The sequence below is a fragment of the Schistocerca gregaria genome, chromosome 7, assembly GCF_023897955.1.
Source record: "Schistocerca gregaria isolate iqSchGreg1 chromosome 7, iqSchGreg1.2, whole genome shotgun sequence".
In the NCBI taxonomy this organism is placed as follows: Eukaryota; Metazoa; Arthropoda; class Insecta; order Orthoptera; family Acrididae; genus Schistocerca; species Schistocerca gregaria.
Genome location: NC_064926.1, coordinates 574,412,694 through 574,435,469, shown reverse-complemented (window position 1 = coordinate 574,435,469; position 22,776 = coordinate 574,412,694). Strand labels below are relative to the sequence as shown.

General features: G+C 46.2%; 1 protein-coding gene across 9 annotated transcripts in view; it reads right to left on the bottom strand.

Moving 5' to 3' along the window:
• LOC126281226 (transducin-like enhancer protein 4) overlaps positions 1 to 22,776 on the bottom strand; it is a 455,583-nt gene that overhangs the window by 150,727 nt on the left and 282,080 nt on the right. For 3 of the 9 annotated variants that reach the window (XM_049979984.1, XM_049979983.1, XM_049979991.1), the window contains 2 exons: positions 19,460 to 19,489; positions 4,873 to 5,071 (listed from right to left, as the gene is read on the bottom strand). In XM_049979984.1, the coding sequence (XP_049835941.1) occupies positions 4,873 to 5,071; positions 19,460 to 19,489 (229 nt within the window). The remainder of the gene's footprint in view (positions 1 to 4,872; positions 5,072 to 19,459; positions 19,490 to 22,776) is intronic. The other 6 variants (XM_049979986.1, XM_049979988.1, XM_049979992.1 and 3 more) reach the window with 3 other exon arrangements.

Genomic DNA, 22,776 nt, shown 5'->3' with positions numbered 1-22,776 from the left:
AAATGTGGGATTGGAGGAAACTCTGCAGCGGAGTGTTCGCTGATTTGAAACTTCCTGGCCGTGCCGTAGTGGGGTTTGGATCTCGAATGTTTACCTTTTTTATTTGTACTTTTTCTGCAACCAATCACTTTTATTTTATTACAGTTGAACACTTGGAATGCGTTTCAGGCACGTTTTGCTATTCTCAGGCGTTTATTAACACATATGCTACTTGAAGACAAAATATCAGTCTGAACTAACGTAGAACTGTTTATTCGCTATTCCTGTTGGAGAGTCCGAACCGAGGAAGGGGGTGGGGGGAGGAGGAGGGCACGGGTGGCCACAAATCGACGTCCAGTGTTGTCTTCTGCTGGCGTCCAGGTGTGTGGGATGCACAGAGTTTGGCATCGTGTCTTGTGCTGTCATAACCGTGTCATGTACTTTTTATGTGTCGGTTGTTCACATTCAACTGTGGCGTCCCGAAGCTTTATCTGCATCATTGGCACACTGACGGAACTGTTTTCTAACAAGACACGTTTGCACTCCAATGTAACACTGTTTTTGACGTACTTTCGCTGTAACAACGTCTGTCCATAAATGTAAACAGTATACCTTAAATACAATACGGCACCCTTGCAGTATGTGGATGACAATGGATAATCATTTACTTCCATCGATATTCGCGATACCGATATTTTCGTAGTCATTTGTTTCACACTGAAGAAGTTAAATTTATTGCACGGCCGCCATATTGTATTTAAGATACAGTGTTTAAATCTACGGAGAAACATTTGTGCAGTGGAAGTACGTCAGTTACATTAAGAAGTGCAATAGCGTAGTGTTGCAAAACCGCTCCGTCTGCGTGCCGACGATGCAGATGAAGCTTTGTCAAATCAGAATCGTAAGTGAACCAAAAAAGTATAACACGATTGTCAGACGGTAAAAACTATCTGCATCCCGCACAGGCTGTGACATAGATCACCACAAGAAGGCACAGCTAAACGCCAGCTGGACGTCGATTTCTGCCCACCCACTGCCCGTCCAATTCCCTCTGGGCTACTTTGGACACACATTTTTTCTGCAAGCAGCACAATTATTGATAAACGCCAGACGAAGAGCAGATGGTGCTTGAAACGCGTTGCAAGCATGGAAGCAGGAAGGTGTACTAAACTGTAAAAAAAAAAAGGCAAAATCTAAACAATGAACGATCCAAGCTCAAAATGTGCAACATCGGGCGGATTCGAGTAGCCACGGTGCCGTGGTTATGTGGGCACGGTGTTGGACTGAAGGGGGAGACCCGTGTCCAGATGTTTATCGAGTCGCTTTTTTTCTCTTTCCACAAGACTGAACTCTCTGTCCAGTCATTGCTGTGCCTGACAGCTGTATTCAAACTTGTGTCTGTGTCGTGGCGTAAAGTCCGTTTGTAACAGCGAGGTGTAAGGGAGGGACCTCAAGACGCACATACATACTATCTATTCGAAGAAAGTACCACATGCTATGACTCTTGCGTTCTGTTTTGAAAGTTATGACTCTTGAATTCTTCTTTTGTAACATAGTTCACACCCGTTTATTTGTTGTTTTAATTTCTGTAAGAGATCTACGCGCCATCTCGCCTGCTCTCGCAATACATCAAATTCACTTGCGACGGTAATAAATTCTTACCACATGACTCATATTCTGTACCCAATGGATAGTTTAACAGTTGCCAAGACAAATGTAGGAGAAGAGACACGTCGATGGCCGAACGGAAAGATGATAATTTTGTGTAAAAAAAAAAGGGGGCAGAAGAGGGATTTGAACACTTGACTTCTCGATTAGCAGTCCAATAGCGCGAAAACACAACCAGGACAACGTTATTCAAGCACTTCGCTCGATGTCGCACGTGCCGAGCTTGGACCGCTCACTGTACCTATTTTGCTTCTTTCTTCGCAGTTCAGTGCACCTTGTTGCTGTTTTCGTCCTTGAGCTGTGTTCAGTTTCGGACGGTCTGTCTACTGGGCCATTTTACCATTAAGTCTGAGGGGGATGGGACTATTCCCTTGTTAGGTATAGTAAGTAAAACAAAGATAAATTGGTTGGTTGGTTTGTTTGGGACAGGGAACCAAACAGCGACGTCATAGGTCCCATCGGATTAGGGAAGGATGCCCGTTCAAACGAATGATCGCGATATTTGCCTGAAGCGATTTAGGGAAATCACGGAAAACCTAAGTCAGGATTGTCGGACGTGGGTTTGAACAGTCGTCCTTCCGAATGCGAGTCCAGTGTGCTAGCCATTACGCCGCCTCGCTCGGTGAAAGACAAATTGGGTACTCCACATATTGGGTTCCCAATGCTAACTCCAGTTATAAACTTTGTAAGACGTGTATATTTCTATTGTCTATTGTCAAACCGCAATAGGATTAAGTAGAAAGAATTAATATTTGTTATTTTGGAAATAATTGTGGTAGCAGGGAATGTCTGCGCCAAAGTACTGTTGGCGGGACAGACCGCACATTGGTATAATTTTAAAAAGGGCGGGAGAGACCGCGTATGGATACAATATATGAAAAGAACGGGAAAGACTGCGCATTGATACGTTTTTGTAATGGTAGCAAGGACTGTCTGCACCATAAAGCATTGTTGGCGGGAGAGACCGCACTTTAGCGTTCGTAGGGAGTCAGTATTAAGCGAGACGGTAGCAGGTCTGAAGCGAGAGGTTGAGAGGAGCGGTGTGCCTGCCAGCCACCAGCTATGATTTACAAGAGATTATAAACGGATGTACAGAGACATCAGCTAACTATTATCATAAGAGGAACTAATATTACTGAATTTTTTTTCTTCGAGAAACTCAAGACTACTGAAGGTATGTTTGCGCAATTCTAGTTGTAAGATTATTGTAAAAAGTGAGTCGCATTTGAACGTTTGTAAAATCATTTTATTACCAACAGTAAATATATGAAGAATCGTTTTGAGAATATAATTAATTTTTGCCAGCAATACTGCATTACTCATTATAATCCATCCCAAAAACCATCAACGTAAAACTTTGCAAAATTTTATTGTTGTCAAGAAAAAGTTTAACTATGAATTACCTAACTCCAATCAAATTAATTAAAGAATAACGTCAGTTATGCTATTAAAGAATAACGTCAGGTTTGGTAATAAATACAGCCACATACTATGACAGCCCACCAACAGCTAATAGAGTATAGTAAAACAGAGTAAGTATATTCATGTTGTAGTTCGATGTAGCAGTAAGATGGCGATCCAGTAACAGTAAAAAAGGTGAGGAACAGTTTTGGGTTATTGCAGGAAATGACTGAGGGCCACGACGACGACGACACATTCTATGTTTCGTCATATTAATCATCAAATCACATTTAATAAGCAGCAATTAAATTTGTATGTGAAGATTGCACTTATTGTTATTATTGAGAGACAGAATTAATTTTAAAGGGAAGATTTCATTTGTTATTATTAAGCAAGAGATATAAATACTAAGGGGAGGTTGCATAACAGCAGAGATATAGAAGAGATGGGAAGATTTCAACATAAGACGCTAGTAGAGATAGAGAGGGGGAGTGGGGGTAGAGGGGGGACAGAGGGCATGGGGGGGACAGAGGGCATGGGGGGGGACAGAGGGCATGGGGGGGACAGAGGGCATGGGGGGGGGACAGAGGGCATGGGGGGGGACAGAGGGCATGGGGGGGGACAGAGGGCATGGGGGGGACAGAGGGCATGGGGGGGGACAGAGGGCATGGGGGGGACAGAGGGCATGGGGGGGGACAGAGGGCATGGGGGGGGACAGAGGGCATGGGGGGGACAGAGGGCATGGGGGGGGACAGAGGGCATGGGGGGGACAGAGGGCATGGGGGGGGACAGAGGGCATGGGGGGGGACAGAGGGCATGGGGGGGGACAGAGGGCATGGGGGGGGGACAGAGGGCATGGGGGGGGACAGAGGGCATGGGGGGGACAGAGGGCATGGGGGGGGACAGAGGGCATGGGGGGGACAGAGGGCATGGGGGGGGGACAGAGGGCATGGGGGGGGACAGAGGGCATGGGGGGGACAGAGGGCATGGGGGGGGACAGAGGGCATGGGGGGGGACAGAGGGCATGGGGGGGACAGAGGGCATGGGGGGGACAGAGGGCATGGGGGGACAGAGGGCATGGGGGGACAGAGGGCATGGGGGGGGGGCAGAGGGCATGGGGGGGGACAGAGGGCATGGGGGGGGACAGAGGGCATGGGGGGGGACAGAGGGCATGGGGGGGGGACAGAGGGCATGGGGGGGGGACAGAGGGCATGGGGGGGACAGAGGGCATGGGGGGGGACAGAGGGCATGGGGGGGGACAGAGGGCATGGGGGGGGACAGAGGGCATGGGGGGGGACAGAGGGCATGGGGGGGGACAGAGGGCATGGGGGGGGACAGAGGGCATGGGGGGGACAGAGGGCATGGGGGGGGACAGAGGGCATGGGGGGGGACAGAGGGCATGGGGGGGGGACAGAGGGCATGGGGGGGGCAGAGGGCATGGGGGGGGACAGAGGGCATGGGGGGGGACAGAGGGCATGGGGGGGGACAGAGGGCATGGGGGGGGACAGAGGGCATGGGGGGAGAGAATGGGGGGAGAGAGAATGGGGGGGAGAGAATGGGGGGAGAGAAAGGTGTGTGTGTGTGTGTGTGTGTGTGTGTGTGTGTGTGTGTGTAAAGGAGGAGGGAGATAATTAAGCGGAACTGAAGAGCGAAGTGGAAGAGTGGGAGAGATGGCAAAGTAACACGCGTTGACAGGCCCCAAGCCACAACACAACTAGTCGTGGTCAAGGTTTGTTTTTAGCCGCCAAGGGACGGCATGCTGTTGTTCCCCCCTAGAGTAAGGGGCAGAGTGGCAGAGCACAGCAGAGGCGGGCAGGTACCTACCGGGCGCCGGCTTGTCGTCGCGGTGCAGGTCTGGCTTGGCGGCGCCCAGCATGGCGAGCGGGTGTCCGGGCGGCGCGGCCAGCGCGCCGGATAGGCCGAGCAGCGAGGCGGCGGCGGCGTTGGGCGGCCCGGGGTGCGGCATCATGGGCAGTGGCGGCGCGTGGCCGGCGTGCGGCAGCTGCTGGGCGTGCATCTGCTGCTGCAACACGGCGCGCGCCCTCTCACTGCCCCGCCACCTCCGGCACTGCTGCTGCTGCCGGCTCACGTCGCTGGTACCCACTCGGCGCCACGTGCGGTAACGTTTTCGTGCCTGCCCGCCTCTGCATTCCTCGGGAGCCTCAGCGAAAACTTTACCGTACGTGGCGCCGGAGCGAGCACCACTCGCAAGAACGGCAGCAGTCGACACTGTTAAGCATTTCAGGAAGGGAAATCTGCATAAACGAGAAACACTACAGGCCATTAAGACTGCTACACCGAGAAGAAATGATAAACGTGTATTCATTGGACAAATATATTATACTAGAACTGACACGTGATTACATTTTCACGCAATTTGGGTGCATAGATCCTGAAAAGTCAGTAATAACGGCCTCCATACGCCTGGGCATTGAGTCAAACACAGCTCGGATGGCGTGTACAGGTACAGCTGCCCGTGCAGCTTCAACACGATACCACAGTTCATCGAGAGTAGTGACTGGCGTATTGTGACGAGCCAGTTGCTCGGCCAACATTGACCAGGCGTTTTCAATTGGTGAGAGATCTGGATAATCTGCTGGCCAGGGCAGCAGTCGAACATTTCTGTATCCAGAAAGGCTCGTACAGGACCAGCAACATTTTGTCGTGCATTATCCTGCTGAAATGTAGGGTTTCGGAGGGATCGAATGAAGGGTAGAGCCACGGGTCGTAACACATCTGAAATTTAACGTCCACTGTTCAAAGTGCCGTCAATGCAAACAAGAGATGACAGAGACGTGTAAGCAGTGCACCCCGTACCATCAACCCGACTGATACGCCAGTATGGCGATGACTAATATACTCTTCCGAAGTGCGTTCACCGCGATCTCGCCAAACACGGATGCGACCATCATGATGCTGTAAACAGAACCTGGATTCATCCGAAAAAATTACGTTTGGCCATTTGTGCACCCAGGTTCGTCGTCGAGTACACCATCGCGGGCGCTCCTGTCTGTGATGCAGCGTCAGGGGTAACCGCAGCCACGCTGCTGCAAAAACGTCGAGCTGTTCGTCCAGATGGTTGTCGTCTTGCAAACGTCCCCATCTGTTGACTTAGGGATCGAGACGACGCTGCACGATCCGTTACAGCCATGCGGATAAGATGCCTGTCATCTCGACAGCTGGTGATACGAGGCCGTTGGGATCGTCGGTTAAGTTTCACGTCTGTAGAAAATCTTCGTGATGTAGCAATTTTAATGGCCAGTGGTGTAGAAAATGTTGTATTGTTCAAAATCGTGTATCTCTGACATTATTAATCGATTGCTTTGAAATTTTGGCTCAATTTTGAATTCTAATACGAGGTGTGATAGGAAAGCTTTGAGAATGGATCCGCTACTGCTTACCGGCTGCCGGGCGGGTACACGGACCGTGGGGAGTGAGTCATTGCCTTGTCCGTAAACGCCCTGTGACAGGAAACTGCGTTTCCTTTACTCAGTTGGTCGTGGCAGCTGGTTGAGTGCAGTTCTGTTAGAGCTTGTTGCTGGATTCTGTCTGCGTAAAAATGGACGTAAAAACGGAGCAACGAGTTTGTGTGAAATTTTGTTTTAAAACCGAGAAATCAGCTTCTGAGACGAACTACTAAAAAACAGCTTTTGGAGATAATTGTATGAGCCAGTCAGATTTTTTTGTCTGGTTCAACAGATTTAAAAACGACCGTGAATCATTTGAAGCTTAACCAAGGTCCGGCTGTCCTTCACTTCAAAAACGAGTGAAAATGTTTTGAAAGTTCGCGACTTAGTACTCCCTGATCGAAGACTTAGAATTAGGGAGATGGCCGATGAATTTAAGTTTCTATGCAGTTCAGTCAATTTTAACTGGAGATCTGAACATGTGTAGAGTGTCTGCAAAATTCGTCCAAAAGTCCTCTCAAGTGACCAAAGACAATATCGACTTCAGGCGTGCCAGAACCACGCGGCTGCTACGGTCGCGGGTTCGAATCCTGTCTCGGGCATGGATGTGGGTGATGTCCTTAGGTTAGTTAGGTTTAAGAAGTTCTATGTCCTACGGGACTGATGACCTCAGAAGTTAAGTCTCATAGTGCTCAGAGCCATTTGAACCATTTGTGCCAAGAACTGATCAATCGGACTAAAAATGATTCCGATTTCTTAAATAGGGTGATTACAGGTGAAGAATCGTGGATGTATGGATTCGATCCTGAAACCAAAGTGCAGACTTCGCACTGGAGAACTCCAGGTTCACCACGACCGAAAAAAGCACTACAAAGTCGGTCTAAGGTGAGAACAATGTTGGTGACTTTTTTCAATTCTACCGGTATTGTGCATCATGAATTTACCCTTGGAGGACAGACCATTAACGAGGAATACTACAAATGTGTCCTTGAGCGTTTGTGCGAAAAGGTGCGGAAAAAAACGCCTCCATCGTTGAATTTTGACCAAATTCAAAATTCATGTGCTTCCACAACCGCCATATTCCCCTGATTGGGCCCCTGCTGACTTCTAACTATTCCTTAAACTGAAATTTTCACCGAAATGGAAGCGATTTGACTCGGCTGAAGACATCCAGACAAATACGGAGAGCGTCCTTAACACAGGAAGAACATTTACACACACACACACACACACACACACACACACACACACACACACACACACACACACACACACACACACGAGATAGACGGGAGGTGAACGGATATAGGAAAAGCAGACGTGGTGGAGGAAGGGAGGAATGGTTCAAATGGCTCTGAGCACTATGGGACTCAACTGCTGTGGTCATTAGTCCCCTAGAACTTAGAACTACTTAAACCTAACTAACCTAAGGACATCACACACATCCATGCCCGAGGCATGATTCGAACGTGCGACCGTAGCATCGCACGGTTCCGGACTGCGCGCCTAGAACCGCGAGACCACCGAGGCCGGCGCGGAGGGTGGGAGGGAGGGAGGGAGAGAGGAGAACATTAGGATATATCTCCAATTCCCATAGGCTACATCTTAGAAACGTGTGCTTTCTCTTTTTTCTGTTTCCATCTAATCAGACTGCGCCAAAGTAAAGCGTGGCCGGGTACAGCCAATATCGAGTAAACCACTGAAATAAACACATTTCAATTTTCACTTGTTAATTGCGTACCACGTTCCAGGTTACTGCTTCCCGAAACACCTCTCGTTGGGTGCCTGCTACCTCCCTCGACATGCCTTCAGGAACCCCCCCCCCCCCCCCCCCACACACACACACACACGGCTTCTTTGTGGAACAGGCGGAACTACTGGCCAATCTTTCGGATTTCTCCAAATCTGGTTACGGACTAAGTGAATAAAGTACCGGCAATGTGGGGTGCAGTGTTGCACACTGCACTTCCGGACGCACCTTAAGCCACGACACACGGCAACAGCCAAGTTATTGACTCAGCAATGTCGTGTCGGTTGTTACGTCATGTGTTTCCTGCTCTTTCTGTCAGCATGGTTATTGAAATAGTACTGGTCACTTTTCAAATTTTCTATTATAGTACAATACTTCAAAGTAATGCAAATTTTATGAATAAAAATTTCTCCTTTTCAAAAAAGTTTCACCTATAAAGGAAAAATTATAGTACGCTGCTATAGCCAATTGGCTTTTTGGTTTATTACTCCGTTATACTAAAAAGAAAGAAACACCTGTTAAGACCGAGACGAAATAAGTACGGAAAAATGTCGATTATTCAGAACTAAAATATCGATGTCTTTTTGCCGATCGCATTTTCCCATCCCTTTGGCAGGGCACAATGTCATTGGAATATAATGGAGATTTTACTACTTCTCTCTTTCCAAATTCGCTTTTGCTTTTCCTTACAGCTTCTTCTGAGTGCAGATCGAATAAGAAGGGAATGGAAGGAGGGCGAGTGGGGGGTAGCCTAAAAGCCCATCTCACTATTATTTGAAGAACAGCCTACCTCGACGTTCGACTTCTCTAGCTGGACTCTGATTTCTCCATTCGTGTATATATCACTGATAACTTCGTAATTCAGGAGAAAGTATAGTCCAGTCAAGGATACATATTATATCTCGAAAAAATGGGGTCCATGAAACTCAACAATCAAGGAACAGAACCACGAGGAAAATGTGACAAGCATGTAACTAGGAATACATAACTCTACCATCTTCGTCCTGTAATATCTGCACTTTCAGTTTTTATTCAGCTTAAATGTTTCCTTTGGCCAGAGAGCATATAACCAAGCCTTTGCTTTCTATGTAGCGACGTCTTATTGTGTGTGGATAGGCTAGTTGATGTCACGCATCTCATTGCACATCTATACACGTGGTACCTGTTTTCCTCGCTGTACCGACATGCGACGACACACTAGAGGTTTGATTACAGCCGAAATACACACCCGAAGCGGGACTGCAGCCCGCGACGCCAGCACGAGAGCACAGAGACCTGTGGACACAACTTCACCACATCAGTCGACCGGCCGTAAGGCGCTCGTGTTCACACACGTGAGTGCACTCTTCGGCCTTCTCGACTTCCTCAGTATCTAAGCAAATTAGCTTAGTAAGAAAAACAGTATCTGAAGATGGAGTCACTATGCGGAAGTAATACAATAAGACAAAGGCATGTGTGCCAGGAAGTTTTTGTGTATTACCAATCCAATAGCCGCGCCTACAATGTACAGGTAAATGAGAGGATGCTCATTACGAGACAGGTTCAGATGAAACCAGTTTGTAGAACACTGCGTAGTGCGAGGACAGTTTCATTGGAAACATGCATCAAACTTAAAATGAAAGTGAATGATGCAAATGGTATGGTCGGGATTTTCCTTTGGCGCAATTTTGCTACGCGTGTTACTACACTGAAAACGGCTGATGTACTGTCCGAGCACAGCCCAGCAAGAAGTGGCGCACTTTTCAAAAAGAAATTTAAGAGTGGGAAATACTGGTCATATGCCGGATTCCAGTCGTCCGTGTGTGTGTGTGTGTGTGTGTGTGTGTGTGTGTGTGTGTGTGTTTTTTTTTTCATTATTATACTCCGCAACGCACTTTTCGAAAAGCATAAGCTGAAGCTTTTCTGTTCGTCGCTTCGGTTAGGAGAAAATATTAGGTACCTGTACAGTACATCATCGTACCTAATTATACGTAGGTTGACTGTGTGTACGCACAAGTAACAGCACGTACGCTATGTATTACTGAAATTTTCTTTGCTTTTAGATGCCCTGACTAGCTCAATATTTGACTGTTTCTTTCGGTATGCTAGCGGGTAATAGGAACATTTACCTTAGGTTTATAATAATGCTTTAAGCACAACAAAGTTCCGGAAAGAAATTTCGAAACTGATACATGAAGACGGATCAAAATGTAATGCAGGAGTTTATTATGATAAGCAATCACATATCATTGTGTAATCCACGAATGTTCACTCTCATTATCCTTCACAAAGATTATACAGAACAATATTTTCTTTGATATGTGCGTCGAGTGCTGTTATTTCATATGCTATAGACAGGAAGTGCGCTGTCATCATATTTTCAGTGATTTCTATTGTAGCTAGTATGCATTTATTTCTGAACTTTTGATGCAATTTTCACACCGCTCGCTTCCGACGGCCAAATGGGCCGATTTGTAAAGAGCGCTAAAACCCCCGGTGTGCTTAATAGCCGTGCATATTTGCACTTTATTCGTTATAACTGTAAACTGGTGCGCGCAGTGAAAAACTCGCTTCGCTTTTGCTTGTTGCACGTGCGAGTGCCCATCCAATGGAAATTACGTTTGCCCAATCAAATTGGTTTTTCTGTTACTCTAACGGGACAATGGGTTTATAGAGCGTGCAGGAAATTACTGTTTCACTGTCTGTGTTTAAGGCTACCTGACACAGCCCTCCACAGCCGTCCACGAGAAGCGTAACACGCTACGTCGAAGTGTGTTTTATTTTAATGTAATGTAATCTTCAACTCTTCACGAGGATCCCAATAATCTTCAGTCTTCTCGCTAACAACATCGCGAGCTTTGTTATATTTCGCACTCATGTGATAGCTTCTGGCTTCCGTAAACGGATATAAAGAAGCGTAAATAATATTTTGCTGGCACGCGCTCATTCAGCAGAAGTGACTAAGTGCATGCGCGTTGAATAAGGAATTCCCAAAGCATCTTATTTTTGAAGTAATTGATGGCAAACCATATTTCGCAGTATGGATTGTAAAATAGTCCGCATCAAACGTCGAAGAAAAATGGAAAATCACTTTGCCAACAAAGTCGTTTTGTACCATCGTATCCATTGGCAGTATTAAAGGCAATGCTGAGCTTCACGGTATGTCAGTGATGAGGCGTTGCAGCAGTTGGTCTTGTTTAATGTCCTCTAACTACACTTCTCATCCCCCCCCCCCCCCCCCAGATGAGGTATGTGATGCACAAAATAGTGTCCAAAGTTTTTTTGTGAGACATTTATTTCCTGTTGGGATCAGACAATCGATGGGATACATTTACTGACCACCTACTCTCAGAATGTCGTCGGATGTGGGTATCAAATACAGAAGCGCCACAGCAAACGAGCACAAGCGTCAGACGTATGTTCTATCAAGACAGTTAAATCTGGGCGGAGTATAGTTCTCTACCCCATTTACACATATTTTTTACACCTATTCTCGACACTGCTGCAGACGCTTCGTCTTGGGAATTCCCGCAACGGCAGCAGTATGGGCGCTGACCAATTAAAGCGCCAAAATACAGCGAATTTACTGTTCCACTTTGGCCTGTTATATACCCAGCTGACAGTAACAGCACGTATCCTGGAGAGGTGCACACCACTAATTAAACTCATTCCGGATGCCTGTTACGTTTCGTTGGAGCGCGCGCTAAATACACTGGTCTGCAGTACATCTACTGAACACTTCTTTGTCTGATTCAACCTATCAAATTTGGGATTCTGTACGACGGAACCTGTTCCACTTGTGGAACGTGTTTGAGGCGGCCAAAGTCTGTCTTTAGGAATCCGGTTTGTATGTTCAGCGAAAGTAGGCTATCACCGGAGGAGAACGTCACTAGCAGGAATTCTCTTATGGCCAACGAGTAGCCGTGCCGAACATACTAATGCAGCTCTGTCAGGGCACACAAGGGAAGGAAAGCTGCCCGCTCCACCTGTCCGCAAGAAAATCTGAGTTTTATATTTGTACTAAACGCCTCCATGTAGCTGCAAAAATATCTAGTTTCTGTTTACTTTTCCCTCCAATAGTCTTCGGTTTCGTTCCCAACTTTATAGCTTTCAAGAGAATCTTATGCCATTCGCCCTGCAAAATAGTACAGCTAGAAGTAACGATGATGGATGTGACTGGTGATCACGCGCCCTTCTCTCCGAAGCAGATCACAAACGGTAGAGTTTGTCGGTTGCTGTGGTCAGGGAAGATGCAACAATTCCTCCTCCTCCTCACGCTTGCAGATGTAGTCCTGGACGACGGCAGTTGTTTGAACGGGGCCCCTATGGTTTTGGAACTCAGCATGGCCACTGGCGAACACAAATGTTACCAGGGGTTGGACCTGGTCAACCAAAACGTTCACATGATCCCTGGCAGTAATGTCAGCTTGCAGAGTAACCATGGAGCGCATGGCTCAAAATGGTTCAAATGGCTCTGAGCACTATGCGACTTAACTTCTGAGGTTATCAGTCGCCTCGAACTTAGAACTAATTAAACCTAACTAACCTAAGGACAGCACACACATCCATGCCCGAGGCAGGATTCGAACCTGCGACCGTAGCGGTCGCTCGGTTCCAGACTGTAGCGCCTAGAACCGCACGGCCACTCAGTCCCGGCGGAGCGCATGGAATACTACGATATGGCTGCGCAAATCACCGCACAACCTCACTCTTCAGACGTGAACTCAGTCAAAAATTGGAATGATGTGCAACAGACTAATCCGATCAAATCCCTTTTTCCATTGCACCATAATTTTATGGCTTCGGAATCACGTTTTCGTGCCACGGGCCCTTGCATCACTGATGAGTAGTTTTTAATGAGTAGTTTTTAAATTATAGCTCGCCTTGGATTTCCCTACTCACGGATCTCCGTTTGTAGGGTTTTGGTGCTGACAGGCTCGGCGAGTGCGACATTAAGTTCTGCAGTGACTTTCGCAGATGTCCTCTTGTTTTTTCATCACAGTTCTTATCTATCACGATGACTCAGCGTGCACTTTCGTCCGATGATCCGTGATTACCCTAAATCGCTCCAGGCAAATGCCGGGACGGTTACTCTGAAAGGGCACAGCCGATTTCCTTCCCCATTCTTTATGAAATCCGAGCTTGTGCTCCGCCTCTAATGATTTCGATATCGATGGGACGTTAAATCCAAACTTCCTCCCTTTTTTTTAAGCAGATGATGTTTGTCCATTTATCCTGTATGCGGTGTAAACCTTTGATTCGGCGCCTCTCGAGGAGATTAGTATTTAACATCCCGTCGACAACGAGTCATTACAGAAGGAGCAAATATTGGACTAGGGAATGAAAACGGCAGTACCTTTACAGAGTAAGCGTCTCGGCGTTTGCCTGGATGGATTTAGGGAAATCACGGAAACATAAATCAAGATAGCCAGGCATGGATTTGAATCATCGCGCCTCCGCCCCCCCCCCCCCCTGACTGCGGGTACCTCTGTAAACACCAAACACGTCTATTACCTTGGTTACGTAAGCAACCACCATTCGTGCACCTAAAATTTGCCTACGTCCGAATTCACTTAGGTCTGACATAATGCCCTCACAACTACACGGAACGCTGTTCTCAACACGACGGCCACTTGCAACGTATTGAGGACACTGAACAGGTGCCGTTCGTCGTCGAATACAACAGCGCAACACGCAGGCTCGGCTGGCAGCTGCATTTATGTTGAAGCACCCATTTCTCGCGGTCTCCCCACTTTTTTATCCAATCCCTGCAAATACATGTTGCAGCGGCAGTAACGGTGCCATTTTTCCTGGTTTGAGAAAACTTGAAATATCGCACTTGCATGGCAGCTAGGAGAGGTCCAGGCAATACTTTACAGCTTACGATGCTTCCCTAGTCACTGACCGGTTCATTTTTGTCCTTAACCATTCGGGGTCTTGGAGGTGGGGTACTGTGGAGGAGGCAGCGCGCAGCCGGGCAGATACAGTCGTCTCGCGCGGTAGCCGCTTTATCGCGCTATCCGGGGAATCCGGTTATGCAGAAAGGCAGCGTGTCGTCGCGATAGTCGCAATTGAATGCGCCATTGTGCAGCCGGCCTGCGGCCGCCACGTTACGTTGCCTTACAGCTTCATGCCCGCCGGCCGGTCGCGCGGGCTCAAGGCACAACAACGGGCCTCGCACGTGCCGTTTTAATTGCGCGACTGAGGGGGACGCATCTGCGCGCGCCTCGCCACGCAGGTGTGTGCAGTGAAGTTACGGGGTCACGTTCCTATCCTCGTGCGAAAGCGTGGCATGTGGAGTTCCGTCAGTTCTGAAAATCGTGCGTGGCGAGTATATTACCTGCAGCCGTGTTCCGTGCGAAAACGGATCGAACACTTATTGTTATCGGCACTACAGCAGTAGTTATGAAAATAGAAAGGGAAACGTGGAACTCGGCTAAGGAGTACAATTACCGTCACAATCATACTTCTGTCATTAACGAGCTGCAACACAATTACCGAATATCGAAATATTTAAGATGATAAATTGCCGGACATCGTCAAAGACAACATTAGCTAGACTGAGGCAGTTATGGAGAAGAGCTTTTCTGCAGAGAAACGTGTTACAGCTGCTCGCAGATTTTTCGTAATGGGTAACACCGCCGGAGACTTAGAATTTGCCACAGCCTTCCAAATCTTCGTTGTCCAGTATAGTTACCAAGACATGAAAACTACTTTATGATGCACTACAGACAAAGGTCACGAAGGTAAATAATTAAAAGTATTAGTTATTGTATTAAAACCTTTTGTTTAAGAAACCGACGGATATTCCAACATGACAATGCTCTGCTGCAGTTTTGAGTAACAAAGATAAATGTAAGCGCCATCAGTTTATGAAAAGTAGTTTCTTCGACAAGGGAACCGATCTGACGATGTTAAGAAAGGAAAAGGGACGGATCGCACCACAGCTCGTGCAAAATTATTTGCTCGTACGAAATTATTTACAGGACGACCGAGACACGAAATGAATCAGAATACCCGATACGGGGTTTGAAGCCGAGGCACGGAAACTGTAATTTAACGTCCCGTCGACGGTGAAGTTATTAGAGATGAAGCGCAAGTTTGAGTTGCATGTGGAAAGAAATCAGTTGTGTTCTTTCTGAAGAAACAATCTCCCTTAAGTCATTTAGAAAAACGACGCAAAACTTCAATCTGGATGAAGTCTAACGCGCTCAGATTAAAATGCGACTCAGGTGCGAGATCATGGTTTCTTCAGGTACTGAATTGATACTACGAGTTGGCTTGGGGGCAGAGTGCGCCAGTCACTACTATGATATCAGATTAGTATTTACCTATAAAGACTCAAAAACAAACATCACACCATGGCGAAGCGGAAGTATGAAACTAAAGAGGCGGCCTCAAGGTGAACCTAGCCATCTACGCTTTACTGGACCTTTCACCTTCCGAATTACATCGAAGTGACTCCCCATGATAAACCTTTACATATGACCACCACTTCGCTACGTCATATTTTTATTTATTTAGTTACACAGCACTGCGAGTCTGCTGTGCCTTCGATTTCTTAGCCATACCATCCTGTGGTAGCATGGAACGCTAATCTCGTGCAATCTTTATATCAAAGTGCATAAAACTACACCACCACCACCACCACCACTAAAGTTTAATTTTTTTGTGCGTTATTAGCTCAGTTGACTACGGTAGTAGGATGGAAGGCTGTTAGTTTAAGAAAAGTCGCTGCCTGGTACCACCTTACACTATCAGGATATCTGTCTGTCCGTGAAAGTTACTACAGTCACTATCAGAACTTAGTGTCATTATGCTTGGTGGTAAATGACTTGCCTAGCAGCATTCCAACGTCACTTGCCACAATGTAGGAGTACCGAGACAGAAAAAAACGTGTCTGTCTGACATCCGCTAAATACAGAGTTTGGCGAAAACAGCTGGTCCTGTCCAAGTTCTAGCTTTGAATGCTGTCCAACAGCACCATACCGCGCCTGTCTAGTCCGATACTTTTGAACACTCAAACCAGAGTTGTCCACTGTAACATTTATGTGCATAGCATCATCTATATTCGTCGCACCTGCAATGTTAGCCCCAGCAAACGCCAACACTAGAACACGCACTTGCGAAACAGGCAAACGCAACTTTTCCAGTCTTACGTGACTGTGTTTGTTCAAATAATAATAATAACTACTCCTCTCGGACAGCAGTATACTCTAGGGTCGTCTCCCGGAGCAGTTCCTGATTAGGTATTACCGTTTTCTTCTTTTGCTTTTCGTTTATGCCAAAGCCTGGCTTATTTAAAATTTTACTGTACGTGAGATTTGGACAACACATGGCAGTACATGAACTACGTATAGAGGATAAACCGGAACTCTGACAACACTTCAGAGGGTGTTCAGGAATATGTTCCGAATATTTAGGTAGAAGGGACATTTAGGTAGAAGGGACACACGGTCCCTGGTGACTCCTGCCAGAGTAAATCCATTTCGTTTGTTTTCTTGCCCTCCTTTGTATCCGTATTCCACTGAAAATATCTGTGTGACGTATCACGTGTCGACGGGGAACACTGCGAATCTTGTTTGGAAACACTTTTGCCATTCACTTGTGCTACATGTTGTTGACAATAGGAAAGACTATTTTACTCTTCCACCTCAAAATTGCACTGAGTACGGCTCGGTTCTCTCTTTGGTACTTCGTACCAATCTCAATGTTTTTCTATCCTATTTCGTTCGCGCTAACCGCCTCTTCACGATTCCTGTGCTGAGTAGACGGCTGTCGCTGGGGCGCTGTCTAAAGCCTCTCCTTCCAGAACTGATTCTCTAAACTAATTCAACTGAGTTTCCCGATTGTTCTACAAATTCCCCATTCCAATTGACCGAGCATCACAACTTTAGTTTTGTACAGCCTATATAGGATACCAGCAGTGGGTCTCTGAATTCATTAGAATACTGCCGTTGTGACTACATGAGGAGTTCTCCAAACACTATTAACATACTTTAGAACTTATCGCTCTAGCGTCTTGCATGCGTTGAACACTAGCACAACCGTTCCATTAAGTCTAATATTTCCGCTCACTTTCCATACTTCTACATCAGAACTCGGCATGCTACCTGAGGGTACTTCTACCAGCGCAAACTTCTCCCCCCTTCCCTGCTCCACACGCGAATGGAGCGTGGGAAGAACGATTCTCGGTAAATTCCTGTATTACCTCTAATTTCTCGGATTTTTACTCTGCTGTCGTTTAGAGAGTCATGCGTAGGAGGAGGTAATATGGTCTCTGACACTTTCCGGAAAGTACATTAGTTTCTCCTATTTCCTATCACTTCCTGGAATTAAGTATAGTTGAATTTTTAACATTTTTGTTCTCTTCGCCAACAACTAGGCTATTTCAGCTAGTACAGCGCCAACACTATTGACACAATTAATACGGCGATGCGCAGGGTTAGCCGATCGGTCTAAGGCGCTGCAGTCATGGACTGTGCGGCTGGTCCCGGCGGAGGTTCGAGTCCTCCCTCGGGCATGGGTGTGTGTGTTTGTCCTAATTTAGGTTAAGTAGTGGGTAAGCTTAGGGACTGATGACCTCAGCAGTTGAGTCCCAAAAGATATCACACACATTTGAACATTTTTGAATACGGCGAAGGTAAGACATTAGCATTCAGATTAGCAGGGCGGATGTGTCAGTCTGCCCGTTGTAACTTAGGTTTGAATTATCGGTGAAACTTAGTTTGGTTCCTTCAACACGACATAACGGCTTTTTCCAACTGAAAACGCTATGAGACTAAAATTGAATTTGTACCATTCTCAGTACAAGCATTACTTCTTGATATGTGTGGGTTTCATCAGCACGCAAAACTCGGCGCACTCCCTGCTCATTCAGCCTACATATTACGTTACCATTCTAAGCTTAACCTGAATAGTGCCCGGTAAGGTTTGTTCTGAATCGCTGAGTGGCGATAAGCTGAGAATCTAAACGAGCACCCGATACTAGGACGCATACAATAGTCTCAGCAGTTCAGAAAAGTTTAATTTTCCACTGCACTCTCGGGTTGTGTATCGCGTACGATGGTGGTAGGCTCTTTTTGCTATGGATCCGCGGTCGTTACTCATTCCGTCTTCTGACGTACCGAGAACTATGGAAGGGAGGATGTTGGTTGTAATACACAAATAACTGTAACAGGCCACATCTACTTATCTTTCCAGTAAGCGTTTCTCAATATGGGGCGGATTCATATAAATTACGACGACATACATTTATCTCTGGCTGTATTGTTCGCTTGCCTTGTTAATTTTTGAATAATTAAATTCTACGAAACGCTTATTGGAAATATCAATGGAAGTGACAGGCTGCATCTATTTGTGTGCTGCAATTTATGATCATGACATTCCCAGTTGCGTCTGACCTAAAATGTTCGCGTTTAAACGAGGAGAATGTATATACTAACTAGCCGTGGAGTGATTTTCCTTCGGTTTATTGTCTTTCATAGCACAGTGGATAAGAGCAAACAAGAAAGAAAGCCTCAGCGGAATTTACGAGAAAACTGGGGAGCCATACTTAAAGCTATCGAATGCACGAATGTTCTCCTTCGCACGAACTTTTTTCCCCTGTCATGTTTCTCAGTCTTACCTCGCGATGGCGGAGAAACTGCTTTAGGGGAATCTGCATGTCTCGACGGTGGAGAAGTGTCGGCTTTCGGCCAATCCAGTGCTACAGTAGCATTTTAAGTGATTCGTGATTCTGTGGAAATATTTTCTCATGTTCAGAAAATCGTACCACCACCTACAAAACTCCATAGTACCTAAATTCCTGCCGAGACAACGAAAGCAGCACTGAAAAGTCTGAAACAGATAGCCGAAAGCTATAATGGCAACACATTAGAGCATCTGCACAAACAAGACCACACACAGCGCTACTGTAAAAATTATGAGTAATGCAGAAAATACATAATGTCGCTTCTTACGTTACGCTTATTTAAAAAAATTAAAAGAAGCTGTCAAGCTATGACGAATAAGCTTGTGTGTTACGAACACCAATAACGTAAAATTCAGCAGAGCAGTAATTCTTCAGAAAGCAGAATAAGAAGATTAAATTGTTTCGCATGCATTTCGACGTCTAATACGTCGATACCGTTATTAATTAATTAGAAACAACTGAGCGAAACAAGGAATAAAATTAAGAAAGCACGACACAATAATGAACGTATTTAACTGAGGTACGCCCATCACCGAAGTTCATGCGCATGCGTAATGAAAGACAATACAGAAGGCTACGAACCAGCAGTCTGGGGAGGTCTGGCCGCTGTTGCTGAAAAACAGAAGAGAACAAATCAGGGGGGTGCCACACTACAGCTAACACACACACAAAGCACACACTGGCTCGGTCGCGAAATGTGTCTGCTACTGACATCGATGCCGAAAAGGTGTCAGCACCCGTTTCAATTACAATTCAAAAATTTAACGAGTCTTCTGTTGTTCTCCAATACCTTACAGCTAGAAATTACGTGTCTCGACAGTTATCAATCTAAGCAAATAACTATTTTTCCTTCAAATTCTCGAGTACAGGAAATCTCCTTGCCCTTTTAATAGTTATGATCACTGGTTTATCGCGTCATCTCTCGGAGGAGGGAGTCCCTGCGCAGCAACCGATGTGGTTCTCAACGATTAGCGAACTTCCTGAATGGCGTGTTTCGGACAATGACTGGCAAGGAATTACTGGAATTACTAAATAAGTCGGCATATTAAAAGAGTGGATTGTCAGGTTCTGCGGCAGACGCTAACAGACTGGCAAATTTTCAAAGCTAACCCTGTTTAAGTCCGTGCCACGGCAGGCAAACAAATCAGCCTGAATGTCGTTTTTCGTCTGGGGCGATGCAATCTTCCCATCGTGTCAGAGCGAAAAATACGGGAATTCCTGTTCTTGGATTAGAGCTTCTGCTATACAAAGCAAGTTTAACTACAGGTTTATTACTTTAGTGCGGAAATATAGGACCACGAAAAATAATTCACACACTTCGAATGCACACAGAAATTTTAATTTCAAAGTCAACAGTTGCACAAATACAATGTACCACATATGTAGAAATCGTATCATTGTACTGGCAACCAATGTTATAAATTCAAAAACTATTATTGTTATTATTACTATAAAGGGGAATTGACATATTTTCATTTTGTAAGGCAATCGCCAACTAAGGAACATAATAAGATCTCACCATCTCCCATCCACAATCAACAAATATTAATGTGAACAGTTCCAAATGGAATTTTATGGCCATCGTTGCTTACGAATATTTCTGTTGCTTCATAAAACAATGGGTGGAAATTATGCTTTTTTTTAGTGGTTACATCCGCTGAACGACATTCAAGCTGAAGGACATCATTGTTCATCCTCACGTAATCAAGATGGATGCCTGAGCTGGGGGAGGGGACCAAACAACGAGGTCATCAGTGCCACTCGATTAGAGAAGGAAGTCGGCCGTACCCTTTCAATGCAATCATTCCGGCATTTGCCTGAAGCGATTTAGGCTAATCATAGAAAACCTAAACCAGGATGCCCGGACGCTTGTTTGAACCGTTGTCCTACCGAATACGAGGTAACCAGTGCGTCACCTCGCTCGGTCGTGTAATCAGAGCGAAAGGCTGCATACGCTGTCTCAATGTAGGCTGCCTACTTCCTAGCTAAGGCTGAAAGCACTACTGGCCATTAAGATTGCTACACCACGAAGATAACGTGCTACAGGTGCGAAATTTGACCACAGGAAGAAGATACTGTGATATGCAAATGATTAGCTTTTCAGAGCATTCGCAAAAGGTTGGCGCCGGTGGAGACACCTACAACGTGCTAACATGAGGAAAGTTTTCAACCGATTTCTCATACACAAACAGCAGCTGACCGGCGTTGCCTGGTGAAACGTTGTTGTGATGCCAGGTCTAAGAAGCAGAAATGCGTACCATCACGTTTCCGACTTTGATAAAGGGCGGATTGTAGCCTATCGCGATTGCGGTTTATTGTATCGCGACATTGCTGCTCGCGTTGGCCGAGATCCAATGACTGTTAGCAGAATATGGAATTGGTGGATTCAGGACGGTAATACGGAACGCCGTGCTGGATCCCAACGTCCTCGTATCACTAGCAGTCGAGATGACAGGCATCTTATCCGCATGGCTGTAACGGATCGTGCAGCCACGTCTCGATCCCTGAGTCAACAGATTTGGACGTTTGCAAGACGACAACTATCTGCACGAACAGTTCGACGACGTTTACAGCAGCACGGACTATCATCTTGGAGACCGTGGCTGCGGTTACCCTTGACGCTGCATCACAGACAGGAGCGCCTGGAATGGTGTACTCAACGACGAACCTGGGTGCACAAATGGTCAAACGTCATTTTTTCGGATGAATCCAGGTTCTGTTTACAGCATCATGATGTCGCATCCGTGTTTGGCGACATCGCGGTGAACGCACTTCGGAAGCGTGTATTAGTCATCGCCATACTGGCGTATCAGTCGGGTTGATGGTATGGGGTGCCATTGCTTACACGTCTCGGTTACCTCTTGTTCGCATTGACGGCACTTTGAACAGTGGGCGTTAAATTTCAGATGTGTTACGACCCGTGGCTCTACCCTTCATTCGATCCTTCCGAAACCCTACATTTCAGCAGGATAATGCACAACCGAATGTTGCAGGTCCTGCACGGGCCTTTCTGGATACAGAAAATGTTCGACCGCTTCCCTGGCCAGCACATTCTCCAGATCTCTCACCAATTGAAAACGTCTGGTGAATGGTGGCCGAGCAACTGGCTCGTCACAATACGCCAGTCACTACTCTCGATGAACTGAGGTATCGTGTTGAAGCTGTATGGGCAGCTGTACCTGTACACGCCTCCAAGCTGTGTTTGACTCAACGGCCAGGCGTACCAAGGCCGTTATTACGGCTAGAGGTGGTTGTTCTGGGTACTGATTTTTCAGGATCTATGCACCCAAATTGCGTGAAAATGTAATCACATGTCAATTCTAGTATAATATATTTGTCCAATGAATACCCGTTTATCATGCGCATTTCTTCTTGCTGTAGCAATTTTAATGGCCAGTATTATATAAATATCAGTATCATCACAATTTAAGCTGGACTGTTGACTACAGAAATGGATGTGTGCGGTGACCTAGAGGTATGTTCTTTGGATAAGCAGAATTTTTTATTTTTGACAAGATTAAAGGCTGATAAAAAAATTTCTTGTATTGTGCAGCCATAGCTCTTAATGCCAAAAAAACTTCCTTTACCGGTTACGTTCATGGAACACCTTCAAGTGACAGCCATCTAGGACGTCTCAGAGTGCTTTGCTACTTATGAAAACAGTTTCAGTAGGTTTTATCATGAGCATTGGCAAAAAAAACCGAAAGTACCGATGCGCTCTGTGAAGTCCTATACACCCGTCAACTGAAGATGTTCCTGGAACGTAAAAGCTAGCGCAAATTAAAGCATTTCCTAACAACAATCTCAGCTGTGTTTCACACTTGCCGGAAAGCCACTTAGGTGAATATAAAGTGCAGGTTCAGCTGGAGCAGCCGCGTCTACGACACCCACAGCTGTCT